The sequence below is a fragment of the Monodelphis domestica genome, chromosome 7, assembly GCF_027887165.1.
Source record: "Monodelphis domestica isolate mMonDom1 chromosome 7, mMonDom1.pri, whole genome shotgun sequence".
Taxonomy (NCBI): Eukaryota; Metazoa; Chordata; class Mammalia; order Didelphimorphia; family Didelphidae; genus Monodelphis; species Monodelphis domestica.
In genome coordinates this window covers 51,018,882-51,038,220 of record NC_077233.1, presented here as the reverse complement: position 1 = coordinate 51,038,220, position 19,339 = coordinate 51,018,882, and the positions used below count along the sequence as shown (strand labels likewise).

General features: G+C 39.0%; 1 protein-coding gene across 5 annotated transcripts in view; it reads left to right on the top strand.

The window, feature by feature from the left end:
* SSUH2 (ssu-2 homolog) overlaps positions 1-19,339 on the top strand; it is a 157,719-nt gene that overhangs the window by 119,418 nt on the left and 18,962 nt on the right. For 4 of the 5 annotated variants that reach the window (XM_007500146.2, XM_007500145.2, XM_056804574.1 and 1 more), the window contains 7 exons: positions 4,645-4,743; positions 5,625-5,706; positions 9,424-9,553; positions 10,684-10,744; positions 14,016-14,140; positions 16,859-16,921; positions 17,777-17,862. In XM_007500146.2, the coding sequence (XP_007500208.1) occupies positions 4,650-4,743; positions 5,625-5,706; positions 9,424-9,553; positions 10,684-10,744; positions 14,016-14,140; positions 16,859-16,921; positions 17,777-17,862 (641 nt within the window). In that variant the 5' untranslated portion in view covers positions 4,645-4,649. The remainder of the gene's footprint in view (positions 1-4,644; positions 4,744-5,624; positions 5,707-9,423; positions 9,554-10,683; positions 10,745-14,015; positions 14,141-16,858; positions 16,922-17,776; positions 17,863-19,339) is intronic. The other variant, XM_007500147.2, reaches the window with a different exon arrangement.

Genomic DNA, 19,339 nt, shown 5'->3' with positions numbered 1-19,339 from the left:
GAAAAGAGGGACTATTTTTAAAACTGCTCCTTGAGAGAGCAACAATGCTTCTCACCCTGGAGAAAAGCAGCTGCTTCCATTCAATTTGGCTCAAGAAGTATTGATTCTGCTGTTATTGTTTGCAAGGCTCTGTGCTAGGCCCAGAGGATGGAGCTGGATCAACTTCCCTCTCCCATTTGGATCTTCCTACTTTTTTTTATAACCAGCTTGACATAGTGGAAAGAATGCATGGAAATGACATGAAAAAAGCCCCAAAGTTTACAAAATGAAGAAGGCAGACAAAGGAGAAGAAAATACACATTAGGACAATACAAATGGAATGCCCATGGACTCTAGTTAGCTATTCTAGGAATTAGAAATTTTTATGAGTCAGAATTTTCTGTAGTTCACGAACGTCCATTGATATGTTTTTTTAACCTCACAAATCAGATTATATATAGTTTGTAACAAAAGTATTTCACTTATATTGTTGTTATCTAGTCATTTTCGGTCGTGTCTGACTCTTTGTGATCCCTTGTGGGATTTTCTTGGTAGGGATACCAGTGTTTCCCCATTCCTAATCCAGCTCATTTTATAGATGAGGAAACTGAGGAAACAGGGTGAAGTGACTTGCCCAGGGTCACAAAGTTTAGTAAGTGCCTGAGGCCTGATTTGAACTTAGGTTTCCTGACTTCTGGCACTTAATCTATGGTGCCACTTAGCTGTCCTGAATTTAAATTAATAACTATATAAAAAAGCAATAATATAACATTCCCTTCATAAACCTTGGGTTACCCTTGCACAAATGAGACCCAGAAGGCCACAATAGATGAGGAAGTTCATCACCTCCACCCCATATTTCAGTGTGTTCTAGTTACAACCTACCTCAACTAAAATTCAGAATTTTAACATGCTTCAGGATCCTGATAGACTGTTGTATAGCAGTTCTACAGAGTTATTAAACACCTACCATGTACAAAGCACTTTCCCAGGCATTAGCTATACAGAGACAAATGAAAATAGTCCTTGCCCCTAAAGTGGCTTTTGTTCTACTACAGGCTGCTTGGTGGTACTGTGGATAGAATGTGGGACTTGGAGTCAGGAAGAACTGAGTTCAAATCCTGCCTTACATACTTAGGAACTGTGTGATCCTGGACAAGTCACTTAATCTCTCAGTCTTGATTTCTTTATCTATAAAATGGTGATGATAATACTAGCATCTAGCTCTCAGAGTTGTGAGGATCAAATGAATGATCATAAGTATAGTGCTTTGCAGCCCTTAGAGTGCTATATAAATACTATAATTATCAGTCTAAGGTAGGAGCTGAGATATAACATTTCACATGTAAATGGACGATCCTACTTAAGTTGCTCATATAGCAACTGTGAACCATCTTCTCAATCTTTTTTCTTTATTTTTTCAATCTGAAAGGTTAGTGGATACCATTTTGTATTCCACTGCTTAGTTTCTTGACCCAGTATTGATTAGCTTAAAGTAAAGGTAGAGAATGATAAACTGTGATTATAGGATCCTAGACTAAAAGCCAGAAGACATCCCTGAGGCCATCTTGTCCAAAGGCCTCACTTTGCAGATGAGGAAAATGATGGGTACCAGCAGGCCCTCTAATGGCAGACATGGAACTTTTCTCCCAATACCAAAACCTGCCTCCCCAGAGACTGTATGGCTAGTTCTAGGTCATCCCAACGAAGGATAATGAATTACGTTGAAGACCAAGTTCAATCTGGTTAGTGACCACTGAACACTCCTCTGCCTTTTTTTCTTTTAAATTTGTAAATAAGCATCACTATAGCCGCTAGGGGGAAAAAAGACTAAAATTTAATCTTAACCAATTAATGAGCAAGCATTTATTAAACACATACTATATGCCAAGTCCTGGGTTAGCCACTGGGGATACAGTGACAAAAATGGAATCAGCCTCTGCCCTGAAGAAGTGTAGTTTCCATGGGTTGGGAGAAGTTATAAATAGTGGAAAACTCACTGGACTAAGAGACAGAACATCTAGTCATTCTTCTGCCACTGAGGAACTGGTTGGCCTTGGGCACTCTGCTTCCTGTTTAAAGGCTTTGATTTCCTTATTCATTAATTCATTCAATCAGTGTTTATTAAGTACCTAAAGCACCTACTATGTGCTAGGTACTGTAAAGATTAAAATTTAGGGGAGACAGGGAGACTGGGGCAGGTAGAAATTAGTTTCTCTCTGCAAGGAGTATTATATTTTTTTAGAGGTTTATTGAAGATTAAGGATTAAAGAAAATACAGGATAAGAAACACGTGTCCAGGCCATAGAGTGGCTTAGACACAACCTCACCTACATTATGAAAAAAAGCCATGCCTGCCCCAAAACAGAAGTCCAAGAGCCAAGAGAGACCTCAAAAGCCTTTGAATCAGCTTAAATACCTTCTCCATTTCAGCCCAGGTGAGATTACAAGGCATTTTGGGGAAGTGGAGCAAAGGCTCATGGGGATTGTAGTCCTGTATTCTAGTCTATTTTTTACAGTACTGTGGTAGGCACAAAGAGAGAATTGATGTACTCTCTGACCTCAAGGAACTTATATTCTAATGGATGAGACAAATATACAGATAAATACAAATGACAAAAAAGCCAACCTCCTCTCCCCACCAAGGAAAACAAATGCATGGTGTCCTAAAAAAATCTTAGTTCAGGTTTAAGCTATTTCTGGGACATCTTATATTAAAAAAAAATCGGAGGCCAGATCTAACCCTGGGAAGACTGGGAAACTACTGTATAGGAGGTGTCACTTGATCTGAACCTTGAAAGGAAACTAGAGATCCTAAGAGCCAGAAAGGGTTGCATTAAGTTGTGTGAATGGCAGAATGATACCCTGGCTAAGTGAGGAGGGAGGAACATTAGCATGCAGATGACTGGATAGGCTATATAGATTTTATCTGTATCTATATACCTATATGTACATAACTATATTTCTACGATTGGGTGCTGTGTTTGGACAAATAGATTCCTATCTGGGCGTGGGAAGGGGGAACCACCATTTCTTTAGCTTGTAACATACTAAAAAGTGGCATAATACAGTTAAAAAAATAAATTGTAACTTGGTTTCTCTACAGGAGAACTACATGTTAGCTAGGAGAAGAGAAGATTTAGGTTGGCAAGTGATTGATCTTCCTATATCTAAAAGGCTCTTCTGTGGAAAAGGATTAGACTTTATTTAAAATATTTTTTTTTCTTTAAACGGCAATGGGGGTTAAGTGACTTGTTCAGGGTCACATAGCTAGGAAGTATCTGAGGCCAGGTTTGAAACTGTGAAAGGAAATTCTTGGTTCTTTTTGTCCTCTTTGAGTTCACACTTGTGAAAAGGGAATCCTTTATTCTCTTTGCCTAGTTGGTGTTTCACAAAACCCAGGACTTCCCATTTTGGGGCCTGGCTCTCAATCCACTTAGCCACCCATATGCCCCTGAGGATTAGACTTTTAAAAAAATTAATCAACATTTATTAAGCTCCTACTATGTGCCAGGTACTGTGCTAAGCATTAGGGATAGAAAATACTGCTAAGCATACATAGTCCCTGCCCTCAAAGTGTTTACAAGCTAGAGAATGAATCTCACAGCCCTGGAAATTTTAATGAGGTAAAGTTAGGTTCCATGTCAGGAAGACTTTCTAACATTGAACGCTGACTCAAAGGAAAATTTGTTGCCACCATGATCCCTGGGGATCTCTAAGCATAAGCTAGATGACTAATAGGGGCAGTAAGATGGCATCACAGATAGAGAGCAAGTCTTGGAGTTAGAAAGTTATCTGAATTTGAATCCTCCCTCACACCCTCCCAAGCTTAAGCCTGGGGAAATAATCTAACCTCTGTGTGCCTCAGTTTTGGCCCTTAATAAATGTTTATTGACTGAATGACTCATCTATAAAATGAGGAACATGTCTGTGCCAAAATTGCAGAGTTATTGTGAAGGTCTAATAAAATAACATGTAAACTGCTTTTTCCAACCTTGAAGTGCTTCTTCATAAATGCTAGCTATCATTACTATTATTATGTATTTTGATTATTACATGTTACATACATTGTGGAGAGGATTACTGGTCAGATACAGATTAAACTAAATGATCTCCCAGGAAGATAGTAGATAACATTTACGTAGTACTTTAAGGTTTGCATAAGATTTTATAACAAATATTTTCTCGTTTCATCCTCCCAACAATAAGATTGGTCGCCATTTTGTTAATGGGGAAACTAAAGTTAAGAGAGTTGAAGTCAATTGCTCAGGGGTAACATAGTAAGTTTCTGAAACAAGATTCAGACTCATATCTTTCTGATTCCACCTCTGACATGACACCATCTAGCTGCTGGCCCTTCCAATCTTGAAATTCCGAGGTCTGAGATTCAAGAGTGACATCTTATCCATGTTTGCAGTGGCTGACTTCTTGGGATGCTATGCTAGGTTTGTCTAGACCTGACAGTGACCAACTATTGAGAGAATGCCAGGGGCATGGCTATGAAAGTCATTTTTATTGCAGTTTCAGTCCATTGGATTCCATTTTATCCTTCCCAAGTCTGGTCCATGGAGATGGGTTAGAGACATTGGGATTTTACAAATGTAGCTGGTCAACTTTCACTTTATGTCTTTGTGATTTTTTCATGATAACTGATGCTTTTGGCAGGTATCATGGACCTCAGCTATGAGGTTGATAGTCCCCTGGCTCCTCCTGTTGAACTTTTGGAACAACTGGCACATTATGACTGGTCTTTTCAAGATGGCGGTAAGTCTGATTTGTCTTGTAAATCCATTCCTATGAAATATGCATGAAATGGCCTCGAATGAAATCAACAGTACCCAGGAAGGTATTGTTTCTACTTAACTCATCACTGAATGCACTAATCATGCCAATTTGGGGTTTCTTACCAATAGATATTTTTGACTTACTGTGGAGGAATCCGAAAGAGAAGCAAAGAAGGTTGAAATATTTAATGTAGTTCAAAAACAAAGTTACTATGTTGATTTGGGATTCTTGTCTCCTAAGACCTACTCAATTGTCTACCAGAGGACCCTGAATAGAATTAATGATAATAAGCACAAAGGCCAAGAGACCACAAGGGCAGTGAAAAGCATCTATTAGCTTTGGGTATTTCTGCTACTACTTGATGGAGAAGGGGAGGAGATGGGGCAAGGTCCAATGTTCATGCACTGAAAGGTGTTCAAATGTACATACATAGTAGGGGCAGCTGGGTGGCTCAGTAGATTGAGAGCCAGGTCTAGAGATGAGAGGTTCTGGGTTCAAATTTGGCCTCAGACACTTCCTAGCTGTGTGACCTTGGGCAAGTCACTTAACCCCCATTGCCTAGCCCTTACCTCTCTTCTGCCTTAGAACCAATACACAGTATTGATTCTAAGATGGAATGTAAGGAATGTAATGTAAAGGAAAAAAATACATGGTGCCCTGTTCAAGGATATGAAGTAAGTGGCAGAATCAGGATTTGAAATCATTCTCTGACTACAAAGTCAGGCCTCTCTCCCTTGATTGGGAGAATAGCTTTAGAGGCATAAACCTTTTTAAAATATGATAAACATTTTGAGGGACAAGTGGTTTCAGTTTCCAACAGAGATGGTGAAGAACTGACATCTGCTTTCTCTTCCATCCAGGCCAAACACAGAGCTCCTCGCCTTCAGTATTCCTGAGGAAACTTAGTGATCAGAGGGGTCAGACAGTATTTTTGCAACACAGGTGAGGTGCTACTTATTTTTCTTGACTTTATGGGAACTGGATATTGCCCATGCAAAGCACTTTGTATTTTCAACATTTCCAGAACTATAGTCCCAGAATCTTAGGGACTAAGAACCCAGGATCTTAGATCCAGTGAGGAAAGAACCTCAGAAGTCATCTAGATCAATTTCTTTATTTTATATATAAGGAAACTGAAGCCAAGTGAATGGAAGTGACTTGCTTAAGGTCACAAAGGTAGTAAGGATCAGAAGTGAAATCTTTTATCCCAGAATCCTCTGACTCAAGTTGCTAGGAATACCTCCTCCCACTCACGAAGCCTAGATTCTACCACCATTTTTAGTGAAGTTAGCCTAGTTAGAGAAATAAAAGGTTATTGTAATACTTTGAATTCTCCTCCACTTTTTTGTAAGGTATAAAATACTTGCACTCTTACCACTCTTCCAATTAGAGTTATGTGGTTCCAGCCTTATGTGAGTCACCGGAGAATAGTAGAAAGAAGAGATTTTACTGGGAGTCAGAAAACACTGGCATATAATTATGTCTCAGGTATTTATTAACTGTGAGTCCATGGGCAAGCCAAATCACTCTGAGCTTCATTTTTAGCACCTGTAAAATGGGGACAATAATATCTATACCATCTGTTTCACGGAGATGAAAAAAGTGCTTTGGATAACAGCTAGAGTTAACTAGAAATGAGGTACTATTATTGAGACTAAATTTTTAAGTTTTTGCTTATACTGTTTTGATCAGTGATCCTCAAAATGTGGCCTAGGGAGTCCTCATGATTCTTTTGAGGGGCCCATGAGATCAAAACTATTTTCATAATAATATTTAAAAATTTCTAATTGGGAAATATCAATAGATATAACCCTCTGCAAAAGAAAGCTCCTCATAAATTTCTGAGGGTATGAAGTTGTCTTGAGACTCAAAAATTTCAGAACTTCTGGATGAGTTAAAGTATTCATTCAGCACTTACTAGCTTCCAAGTACTATACTGTTAACGAGACTAAATTTATAGGAGCAAAAAAAGGATAGTTCCTGCCCTCATGTAGCTTACATTTTAAAGGGGGAAGACAATGACTAAAAGGGATCTGACAAGGAGGTAAGATCACATGGGAGCAGGGAGGGAAAGGTAGAAAAGTCCAGAGAGCCAAAAGCTCAACCTCTGCCAGTGGAAGTTCTGAGGAAGATTTTCTTTCTTCTTCTCTGCCTATATAACTCCTGTCATTCAAAACTCTTTTCAGTTCCTACCTCTTCTGTGAAGGCTTCCTTGACTACCCTAGGCAGCAAGCAGTGAGTTTTCCCCACCATGAATTATTGCAGTACCAATCATTTGAATTTGCTATATTCTATCCTGTATTATTTAATTTGAAGATGAAATGACCTGTCTCAATAAGTAGGATGGAAGGGTGCATTGGGAGGGCAGATCTTACTGCTCTTTATAGGTAGTTCAGGACTAGGTATACAGTAGGTGCTCAATCAATAGTTATTGAATGATTGAGACTCCACAAAGTCATTGAGAGATATAGGAAGGTAGCATAATAATCTGGAATGAGTGCTGGCTTTGGGGGTTAAAGGATATAGTAGAAATATTACTAGTTCTAGAGGCAGAAGACATGAGTTCAAACTTCATTTCAATCGCCACTATATGATGTTGGATAATTAAATTAAGCTTAACCTTCTTGGGGATTAGTTTATTCGTCTGTAAAATGAGGAGCAATGACCTAGTTGGCCAGATCAAGCTGTGGGAATCCTATGATCACCTGCATTCAGATCCTGTCTATGGTATTTGATAATTTTGTGATCTTGAACAAATTACTTTCTGGGCTTTAGTTCCTCCCGTAAAATGAAAGAATTAGTCTAGATAGCTTTTTAGGACCTTGTTGGCTCTAAAACTATGATCCCACTACTCCCATTAAACTGATTTATTATTTCCCTTCATTGATTCTAAGGAAATACTGTGCCTTACAATTCTTAAAACAATTCATTTGAATAAACATTTATTAAATCCCTGTTGTGAGCACAGCCCCATGCCAGGTGCTGAAGGAGATACAAAATTTAGCTCATACTGAGTCTCTGCCCTTGTGCAGCTTGTTGTCTAGTAGAGGGATGTGGGACACAAATAATACCCAATAAGCACATTAGACAAGAGGCAGAATGGTAGAATTTGTAGAAAACTGGATTCAAATTCTACTTCAGACATTGTAAGGGGTAAATTTAGGGTTGAGACTGAATATAATTTTAGTTGGTCACCAGGGATTTAAATTCTAAATCCCAATGAAATACTCAAGTCAGAATGTAATTTTTTATGGTGGTTTATTTACAAGAGAAAGAAGAAATTAAGAATGAGAGAGAGAGAGAGGGAAAAGGGAATTGATCTGCTTCAGTCTGAGCCTGAGCCAGGCAGGAGTTCAGAGGCCTCTGCCAAGGGACCTCTCCAGAAAGCCAAGGGAAAGGGAAGTCAGCCTTGTCACTAGCCACGTGACTTTCTAAAGGAAAACAGTCTGAGGTCTCATGCTGAGCTCCTCCAGGGTTGAGTTCCACCACCAAGACTACAAAAGTCCCTCTCACAGGAAGTGACAGGAAATATAAAGGCAGTTCTTTACATCACTTCCTGTGTCTCACATGTACCAATGATGGCTTAAACTTGGCTTAGGACAGTCCAGGGGGTCAGTCAGTTGTTTCTGATTTGTCACTTGCTAGCACACGCAGGTCACTGACCTTCCTCCCTCACACTTAATCCTTGAGTGGGGGTGTAGACATTCCTGGTTGCTAAAATACTATAGATTAAGCAGGGTGGAGTAATTAAAATTTACAACATCTAATGGCTCTGTGACATTAGACATATCACTTAACTTCTTGGCGACCCCAGGCAATTCTCTAAGTTGCAGAGAAACTTCTGATTTGCTTTGGTAGAGGAAGTTTCTTATATAAAAAAATCACAAGTTTATTCCCAATCTCAAGTGCATTAGAAAGGTTTATTTGTGAGGTTCAAGGGATCAAAGCTTATTATTAGTTTGGGGAAATGGAGAACACTTTCTAGAGGAGAAAGCATTTTAATTGAGCCTTTAAGGACAGGTAGAATTCGATGGACCAAGAGGGAGGCAGGGAGTTAAGACATGAAAATGGAAAGCTACAGGATGTGTTCCAGTATCAGTGAATATTCTTGTTGTTATGGTCTCCAAAGTCTGAGACCTTGGGGTTATTTCTGAGCTTTCTTCCCTCCTCATTTCTCATAGCCAATTATTTCTCACCTGTCTGGACTCTTGCAATAGTCTTAAAAAAAATCCTTACCTTCCATCTTACAATCAATACTAAATATTAGTTCTAATCAGAAGAGTGGTAAGGGCTAGGCAATTAGGGTTAAGTGACTTGCCCAGGGTCACCCAGATAGGAAATATCTGTTGAAGTCTGTTTAAGGTCCAGCTCAGGTGCCATTTCTATTATGATACCCACCCTCCCAGGTGAAAAGGATCTCTTCCTTCTAAACTTCACTATAATACCCTTTCTGAACCTCTCCATTTTCTTGTCTCATCGTTATCTGAGTACCTCTCTCGTTATCAGCTTGTACCTTCCTGGAGCTTGGGCCCTGTCCCCTGTCTGTCTGTCTTTCTTCAGTGTCTTTCACAGTGCTTTGTTCCCAGTAACTCTTAAGAAATGTTTGGAGAATTGGCATTTGGATGCCTGCTGATTCCTTTGAACTGTCTCCTCCTATAGCATTCCCATCATGACAGAGGAGATGGCCCGGAATGCCCTCCTGAGCTTTGTGAATTCCAGGTGTTGCTATGGTAACCGAGCAGCTGGGGAGCTGGTCATTCAGGATTTGAGGCAGCAGATGCTCTACAGAGTAAGTAGACTTCCTGACCAAGGAGCTCTGAGGGCCTCTCCTGACCACTGCTGGGAGGGATGAGATCTGAGCACCACCCAGGCCCTGTCGAGAAGCAGAACTTGCCAGCATGCTTTCTCTGCCTGTGGCACCCCTGGAGGTCATTGCACGGAGACACTGGGGATATCCCATAGGAAAATGGGTATAATTTGGGGATGTGACATGGATTTGCTAGGTTGCAATCCAGACCAACGCAACCAACATTAAAGTGACTGCAGCGTGTAAGTCAGCCTGGCATCATGAAGAAAGGACTTCCCTTAGAGTCAGTGTTCAAGTCCAGCTTGTAAGTCATACTGGACGTGGGACCAAGGAAAAATCACGAACATTCTTGTGCCCCACAATTTATATTACACTATCAGCAAAGAATCAGGGCCCACAGGTTCCTTGTTGGTGAATCATTTGTGTATGAGGCTCTTTAGAGTTTCCTAAGGTGACTGTCAGCATAAAGAAATGGGATTTCAATGATGTAGCAAGTCATGGCCCCCAAGACGGTGATCCCCAGCTTTCCAAATGTGGTATGCTCTGTTTTATTATTTCATCTTCTCCTCGCCACCAACAGGGCTGCACTGGAGCTTGCTTGGACCAAGAGCCAATTGTTAAATTTTCAGTGTGAGCATTCACATCTCAAAATGCACCAAACGCTACAAATAGGACTTGAGTTACCATTTTGTTGATTACCTAGACTTAAGGAAGGGATGCACAAAATGTCAACACTTCAGATGAAACTTAAAAGTGTGCAATGTCTACATTTTTTCAAAGAGCCAGTTAAACATTTACCATCCAGCACAGCTCTGCCCTAAGACATGCTACATAGAGTGGGTTCATTTTCTTTGAAATTAAAGCACTTTAAAGTTAATTTAATCCTGAGACTGTGGGAAAGGCACAGTTCATATGCCATGAAGCCACTGGAGGCATCCTGGCCTGTCACAGGACTGGGACTAGAATCACTTGGTGAGGACACATTTGCAGCATCCATACATGGCTTTTTGAAAGGAAACATCCAGCTAATTCATGGAGGCAGCATCAGGTAAATATATTCTCCTTGTTGTTTCCTTGTAAAGGTCATGATTATGAATGTTTGTTTTTTCTAGTATCGACTGGAGACCTTTAGTGAATCCAGGTTAAGTGAATGGACATTCCAACCTTATACTAGTAAGTAGATGTTGAGATTACAATTGAATTATAAATACATCTACCTGGCCCCCCACCAAATATATATATATATATATATATGCTGGAGGCAGTTAATACCAGGTAGGGAGAGTCGAATGCTAAATCTTTAGTCTCAACATTGATCAAATGCTGCAAATTCAGGCTTGATATATTGTCTTGATTTCTGAACTAAAGAAAATGATGGAGAAACTGTTAATGCAGATAAACTTAAAAATGTGCTCTGAGTATATTTTCCCCCTTTCAAGAGTGGGTTGTAAAACATTTAACAACTTGCTTCCCCAATAAGGGTGTCATAGTAAAATAAATATTGGACTGGGAATTAGGGGACTGGGACTATCTTCTTTTTTCAGTTTTATTGCTTAATAAGACAAGACTTTTATGTCTCTCATACTAAGTGATTATGTCTTTTTAAAAAACACCACAAATTTACTTTCTGCCTCAGAATTGGTTCTATGGCAGAAGAATGGTGAGGGTTAGGCAATTGTGATTAAATGTCTTGTCCAGGGTCACAAAGGTCGGAAGAATCTGAAGCCAAATTTGAACCCAAGACCTCCTATCTCCAGGCCTGGCTCACTCTTACTGAGCCCCCTAGCTGCTCCACTGAAGTGATTATGTCCCAAGATGATCTTTAAGTTCATTTTAGTGCTAATGTGGAATGTTGATTAAAGACCTACTATGTGCAAGATGCTGAATGCTCAGAATTCAAAGACCAGACTAAGCAATGTCTGCCCTCAAGATGCTTATTGTTGCTTTTTATTCTTGCTTAGCTTTAGGTTTAGAGGCAACTGTAAGAATAGAGTAAGCAATAGATATAGAATCAGGAGAGACCTGGGTTCAAAACCCACCTTAACATGTCCTAGTTATATGACTGTGGCAAAGTCATTGTGAGGCTCAATTCCTTTGTCTTTCAGATGAAGATAATGCTATTTGCACTGCTCTCCTCATAGGACTATTGTGAGGAAGTATTTTTAAATCCTTTATGTGTTATAGAGATATGAGTTATTACTATGGAGCAGGGCTCACTTAGCCCTTGGAATTAGTCCCTTTTGCAACTGCGGAGTTGTAGGCACCAGATGTTTCCTTGAAGCTGCTCCTCTGACAAACCTTAAAAAGTAAGGCACAAATCTAGGGTGACAGCCAATTTCTGGCAAACCAACCCAGTGTAGGAAAATGTACATTTATAAAATACACAAATGAGGGAATGAGTCAATGGAAATATTCTTCAACTTCTATTGAGGTATTCTATTGGAATTAAGGGGCATCTTGGTGACAGTGGATAGTTTGGGGTCTGGAGTCATCATCTTTCTAAGTTCAAATCTGGCCTGAGACACCTCCTAGCATGGAGACCCCGCTTTTCACAGTTTCCTCATCTTTAAATGAGCTGGAAAAGGAAATGGAAAACCACTCCAATATCTTCACCAAGAAAACTCCCACAAGGGTCACAAAGAGTTGCACAGGATAACAACAACAATATTGGAACTAAAGGTTCAATCAGCCAAAGTTGTATAATAGTTAAAAAACAAACAAACTCCTTATCCCCTGTCTTAGAAATGATACTGGGCAATTGGGGTTAAGTGACTTGCCCAGAGTCACACAGCTAGGAAGTGGCTGGGGTCAGATTTGAACTCAGGAACCTATCTCCAGATCTGGTTTTCTATTCACTGAGCCACTTAGTTGCCTCTGGAATAGGTTTTTGACATTTGTCTTGATTATTTCCAATCTAGAAATATAATTTATTCTAACTAATTCAAACAAAATTTATTTTCTCTCCCTCTAAGCTCTATTTGGAAAACGGAAGGCAAAAGAAAGCCCTTATTAAAAAAAATGTAGACTAGCAAACAATTCCCATTTTGACTCTGTCCAAATATGTTTTTGTCCATCAACTCTCCATCATGAAGTTAGTTACATTCTTTATTCTTGATCCTCTGAAATGACAGTTGATCTTTATGATAAACAGAGTCCTTTAATCTTCCAAAGTTGGTATTTGCAATAATTTTATTATAGTATAGCTCATTCTTCTGAATTCATTCACTTCATTCCATATCAGTTCATACATGTATTCCCATATTTCTCTAAAATTTTACCATTCATTGTTTCTTATGCTGTTGATATTATTTTATTATATTCATGTACCATAATTCGTTTAGCCATTACCTACTTAATGGGCATCCCCTTAGTCTCCAGTTCATTTCCACCTCAAAAAGAGGTATTATAAATATTTTCGTACCCATAGGACCTTGCCTTCTTTCTTTAAAGCATTTGGGATATATTTCTAGTAATGTTATTTTGGGGTCAAAGGGCTTGGACATGCATAGTTCCAAACTTCTTTTCAGAATGGCTAGACCAAATTACAGTTCAACCCAGCATCAATGTACTTATTTTCCCCTAATCCCTTCAACATTTGTTATTTTTTCTTTTTGTCAACTCTGCCACGCTGATGAATTCGAAATGGAACCTCAGAGTTGCTTTAATTTGCATTGTTCTAATTACTACTAGTCATTTGAAGCATTATTTCATGTGCTCAGATTTCTTATCTGGAGAACTGTCTTTTCATACCCATCAATGACTTATTAGTCAGGAAATGGCTTATATTCTAGTCATTGGAATCAGTTCCTTATGTAGCTTAGAAAGGAAACCTTTATTAGAGAAACTTGTGGCAAATATTTTTCCTAGTTTGATTCCTTTCTTTTAGTGGCCTTCCCCATCTATCTACCATGCATGCCTTGATTACTCTGGTATACAAAATACTTTTTCTTCCTTGAGCCTCTTGTGGCTAATGAAAAACTCATTTTCACTAATGCATGAGTGGATATTTAAAGTTTTTTTTTTTCACTAAGAATTTACAACCAAATTCTGAAAAGCTTCCAAGACCCACAAGAATTACAGAAGCTTGGTTTTTTAGAGATCGAAGGAACCTTAGTGGCCATCTAGTCTAAACCATCTTCCTCAAGGTATCTTCATTACAAGACTCCCAAGGAAATAAAAATGGTAGAATTTCAGGAACTGAGTACGAGGAGATTATTTTACTCTCTCCCCTGGATGAGTGAATTCTAGGCACTGTTTTTCATAGCTTAACATTTTTGTGTCGTAGGCTTATAACCTTATAAGGTTAAATCTAATCATCACTTTAATTCTACTTTTATCTCTCATTTTGAACCCTAAACTTAACCCCAATCCATAAATTGAAGTGATCTGTTCATAGTCCACTAAGCCACAGATTCACAGAGATTGATTTACTTTTCTGACTTAGATCACTCAGTAGATGGCCCGAAGAAAGGAACATCTCCCAGGCCGTGGGACATCAAAGTGCATGTCCCTCCCATGTTTCAAGAGGAGACTAAGAAGTTTCAAGTACCACACTCCTCCTTAGTCAAGGTAATGTGACAATAAGCATTGACCAATGAGCAAGCCTTATCAAGTACATAGCATGTTTCAGACACAGCGAGAAACTCTGGGTATACAAAGCCCAAGTAAATAATATATATGTGTATGCTATAAATGCATCTCATACATGTGTACATATGTGATATAATATATTCTCCACATATTAGATATATGTTGTAAAATAAAATAAATTTGGAGGCATTAGCTGTCAGAGGGATTAGGAATAATAGCATTAGTCCTTTGAGGGTCTAGGGATTGATTTTTGTTTTTCTTTTTATCTCTAGTGCTTGGCTTAGTGCCTAGCAACTAGTAGACACTTAATACATGTTTATTAATCGACTGACTGAACAATGATCCTTTCTGTGTAATGATTTTCTAATTTTTGAACATTTTACCTGGTGCTGATCTTTTAAGAAGGAAGCTAGATGTCTTTCCACTTCCTTTTCTTTTCATAGATGGGGAACTCTTGAGTTGGATAGTTGCATGTAATAGCAGATTTTTTTCAATATGTTAATTGTTTTTTCTGGAAGTATAATTTTTCTTCTTAAAATAATTTTTGTAGGGGAGAGCTCTGTGGGAGGGGGATTGGAGTATGCTGGGAAATGTAGGTGATGTAGAAACAAAAGATATCAAAATAATTTTATTTAAAAAATGAAGAGGTGGCTGTATATCTAGAGGGAGAAGTAATTCTTCACGCATATTCCACTTTATGGAACCTCAAACCAAATCCACCATAGGCATAATAGTGGGTGAAAGGTCAGTATTGTCATTATAAAAACTTACTTGGCTTCATACTTACCCTTTTTAAAAAGAAAAATCCTACATTCTTGTGGCTACTCCTTTCAAGAGAGGGAAAAAGTGATGGATGGGTAGGAAAATAAGGCTGAATTGTTGGGAATAAGTGACAACTGAAAACCCATAATAAATTAGGCTAAAGTCTTTCCACTAGCATTATAATAGGAGTCAATGGGAAGAGAATCTGCATTATAACTTTTCACTGACTGTGATTAGGTAACATGAAGTAAGAAGACTCTTGGAGTATTCCAGAGTAACTCATAGAGTTTCTTTCTCTCCTACCATCATTTATCTGCCACATCCAACCAATTGAATTCTGCCTTAAACAATGCAACAGATACTATAATACATATTCTTGTCCCCATAAGGAAAATTTCCATTTTCCATCCAATAATATAATCGTCATAGGGCTATGTGACCTAACATTAGTTTAAGACAACTGAAGAGAAGGCACTGATTTTCAGCAATAAAGAGAGTTTCTTCACCTCAGTCCCTACATCAATGAAATCATAAGCCTTCTAAATACTTAATAGAATCAGAGTTAAGTAAGGAACCTAGGAATCCCATTGAATCCAGTATATTGAACAGCATCTAGCTCTAGTCCAGGAAGCTGTTCATTGCCTTGTTTTCAGAATGAAAGACCTCATTCACTCAGTGTTGAAAAAGTAGTTTCTTCCTCTTTGCCAAATATAGTGTGCTTCCAGCTATCTAATGATTTGTGCTTCAAGAGATTTTCAGCTACAAAAAAATTTAAAGGAGCTACTTATGAACTCACCTGGCAAACCAACCATTGCATTTGACAGTACTTCAATGGGAAAATGCTTTCTGAGATAGAACTCAGTGGTATGGAAACATAGTTTCTCTCTTCCTTTATTGATTGCATGAGAAATAATTTCTTGTTGGATAGGACAAGAATATTCAAACTTTGAAAGTCCTAAAACTCCAATCAATGCAATGACCAACCATGACTATAGAGGACTGATGAAGTAGACTGTACCTCCTAAAAAAGAGGTGATGGGCTCAAGATGCAGAATGAGAGATCTATTTCTATACCTACCTACCTACCTACCTATCTACCTACCTCCCTATCTACCTACCTACTTACCTACTGTACCTACCTACTGTACCTACCTACCAACCCCCCTACATACCTACATACCCCCCACCCCACCCTCTCTCTCCCTCTCTCCATCTCTCTCTCTCTCTCTCTCTCTCTCTCTCTCTCTCTCTCTCTTTCTATCTTTTTCTCTCTCTCCTTCCATCCATGCATAGAACTATTTATTTTGCCCATGGCCAATATAGGAATTCATTATGATTGTCTAAGCATGCTTGTTACAAGGGCTTGGTTTTTATTTTTATTTTTTTAGTTGGGGGTGGAGAGAGGGAGAAAATGGATTTTGTCTGTTGAAACAAACAATTAAAAAAGGAATGTGCATTTAATCTTAGTGGTAGCTACTTCCCTTTGGCAAAAGAACCCTTGGAAGGCACCTTTTCTGAAATGAGGACATACCTTTCACTCTTAGCCTAGGACTGGCCAAATGTGTAGTTATCTGCAAGTTGGGTGCTCTTCCATAGAAGAAATCTCATGATGTTGTGGAAAAGATTTCTTGAAGACTTTGCCAATGGAACATGGGCTCTGGCAGGTCCTACTGAACTGGAAAGAATTAAAACAAACACTTGGGGACAAGACTGGTGGAGATGATTTACCTTGCTAAGTATGAAGAAGCTTGCCACCAGAAAGGTGGGCAACAGGAGATTAAATATTTTTGGCTACAGCAAACCATGAAGACTGTCTACTAGAGAATGGAGGATCTGTGTCAGGGAGGGAATAACCACACTGATGACAGCAGGAATCATTGGGAATAATGTAGCAAGCTTGGGGACAGCCTGACCCACCAAAAATTATGTTTTCAGGATTGCCACAAATGCCAGGGACGAGGACGGTACAAATGCAGTGGATGCCATGGGGCTGGCACGGTGAGTTTGGGTCATCTCTGTTAGAAGTGTTGGTCACTTCTTTATCTGAGACATTGGTTTTAGTGACCTAAATGAAACTTAGGTTGAGTCATTCAAAGACTAATAGGAGAGAACAAAGGTCACATTCTTGTCAGAGTATTCAGAAACTAGATATGGGATACAAGGGAGTGGAAAATACATTACCTGGCTCTGGATTCTGAAGCCCTCATTTTGCATCTTAGCTCTACCACTTTGTAATTTTTTCTGTTTGGCAAATATTGAATCTCCATGGCATGCTATTTCCTTAACAGTAAAATAATCTGATTGGATTATGATCCCTTATATTTTCCACACTCTATGATACATGGGAGGTAGCATGGTACAGTGGGAAACACATTGGATTTGAAGTCAGAGAACCTGGATTGATAGTCTTTTGTTGACGTTTATAAATAATGTGTGACCTTGGGCAAGTCATTTAACTTGATTGGGCCTCACTTTCTTCATTTATAAAGTGAAGGGTTGGTCCAGATAGGTACTAAGGTGCTTTATAGACAGAAGTCTATGATCCTATAATGGATAAAATGAGAAATTTGGACTAGGCGACCTCTTAAGATACTTTCTAGTTCTAAATTAAGGATTCTGTTATTTCTGTCCACTGATTCACACAAATCAGTGGTGGAGTCAGGACTCACAGGTATAATCTGACCTGTAGCAGAACTGAATGCATGTAACAGTGAGCTAGACTATATTAGCTGTGTTAGCATTATCTGTCCTCCATACATGTGCTCTAACTCCCATCACCCACCATGTTTTCTCCTGACTCCTAATAGAACAGTAGATGCCAGCCAAATTCTGACTTGGATGGTTTGTTTCTAGATGAGGTGTGCCTCTTGCAGTGGAGCCAAACGCAAGGCTAAGCAGTCTCGGAGGTGCCAGGTGTGCTCTGGTTCTGGGCGGAAGAGGTATGTAAACTGAAACCTGTTATTCTTGACAACGAAAACAGAGTCCCCCTCTAGGTTTCTGGCTACCTGAGGGGATCCTCTGAATGATCTTGGAGTTTCTATAACATTCTCTAAATCTTTGGTATCAAACTCAAATTGAAAAGCATCTCTGCAGGCCACATATTGATTTAGAAAACCAAATTAACATTATCTGTGTTGTTTTGGATTTTAATTTATTTTGTTAAACATTTCCCAGATACATCTTAATCTTATTCTGACACACTTGAGTTTGTGCCTTGGGCTAAGAATTTGACATCTTTACACTAAATACCATCCAATTCAAGATCCATTGCTATATCACCTCATGTCTAGCCTTTCTATGTGCTTAAATCTGTCCCCCCACAACTATACTCTAAGCTCTGTGAGGGCAAGGATCCTGACTTCTTTGTACCTTGTGCAACTGATGGGGTTAGGTACCTGTTAAAAAAGTTGGGATATACATGCTACATCTTACATTAAAGTTCTCCATAATTCTTCACTCAGAAATGATCTCCCACTTCTCTGAACTCCGAAAGTACAATGCGTACATTATTGTATCTTTCATACTCTGAATTATTTGTCAACATACCTACCCCCCCCCCATTAGAGTACAATCTCTTACAATATTAGGACAAACTTCTTCATTTTTGTATTCCTTTAGTACTGGACCCATTTTCTGATAAGCACCCAATAAATGCATGGTGAATAAGCAGAATGTGAAATGAAGGGAAAGAAAGGAGACAGTGGAGGCAAGGCTGGAGAGAAGAAAAGGACTGAGTTCAGAGGAAAGGTAGTAATTGAGATAGGAAGAAAGGAAGGAATGAAGGGAGGATGGGTAAGAGAAGGAAGGAAGGAAGGAATAAGGAATGAAGGGAGGAAGGAATTAAGGTGAGAGGATAATCAGTTTGAGGCAAGAAAGGAAGGAGAAGAAGGAAGGGAGAGGAGTCAATGAAAAATGGAAGAGATGAAAGGAATTGAGGTAGGAAGAAAAGAAGAGATTGAAGGAGGAAAAAGAGGACGGGAGGGAAAGAGGGACAAAATTGAAGGAAAGATTTGAGGTAGGAGGAAAGGCAGGAAAAGAAAAAGAAAGGGGAAGAGATCCTGTGAAAACTTCCTAGGGTTTTGTTATTCTTAAGGTGTTTTGTGTTGCTACTGATATTTTCTCATTTTGGTTATGTGAGGATATTGTTTCTGAATTTAGTTACTTTTTTGCCTATCATCAAATTGTGATTCTATCCTGTAGAAAATGGAGGGTAGAACCAGAAAATTAATAGTGCCTTGTTCAAGGCAGAGCCTACAAATCCACCTCTCTTGATTGTGCTGTGCAGACCCATGGATGTGCCACTGTAGATAATCACAGCTGTGATTTTTACAATTTGCAACCTGGTGAAATTAACAAGGATTCTGAGATCCTCCTGAATCAGTGTCAACTGCTACTGGTTTCAGCAGTATGATGAAT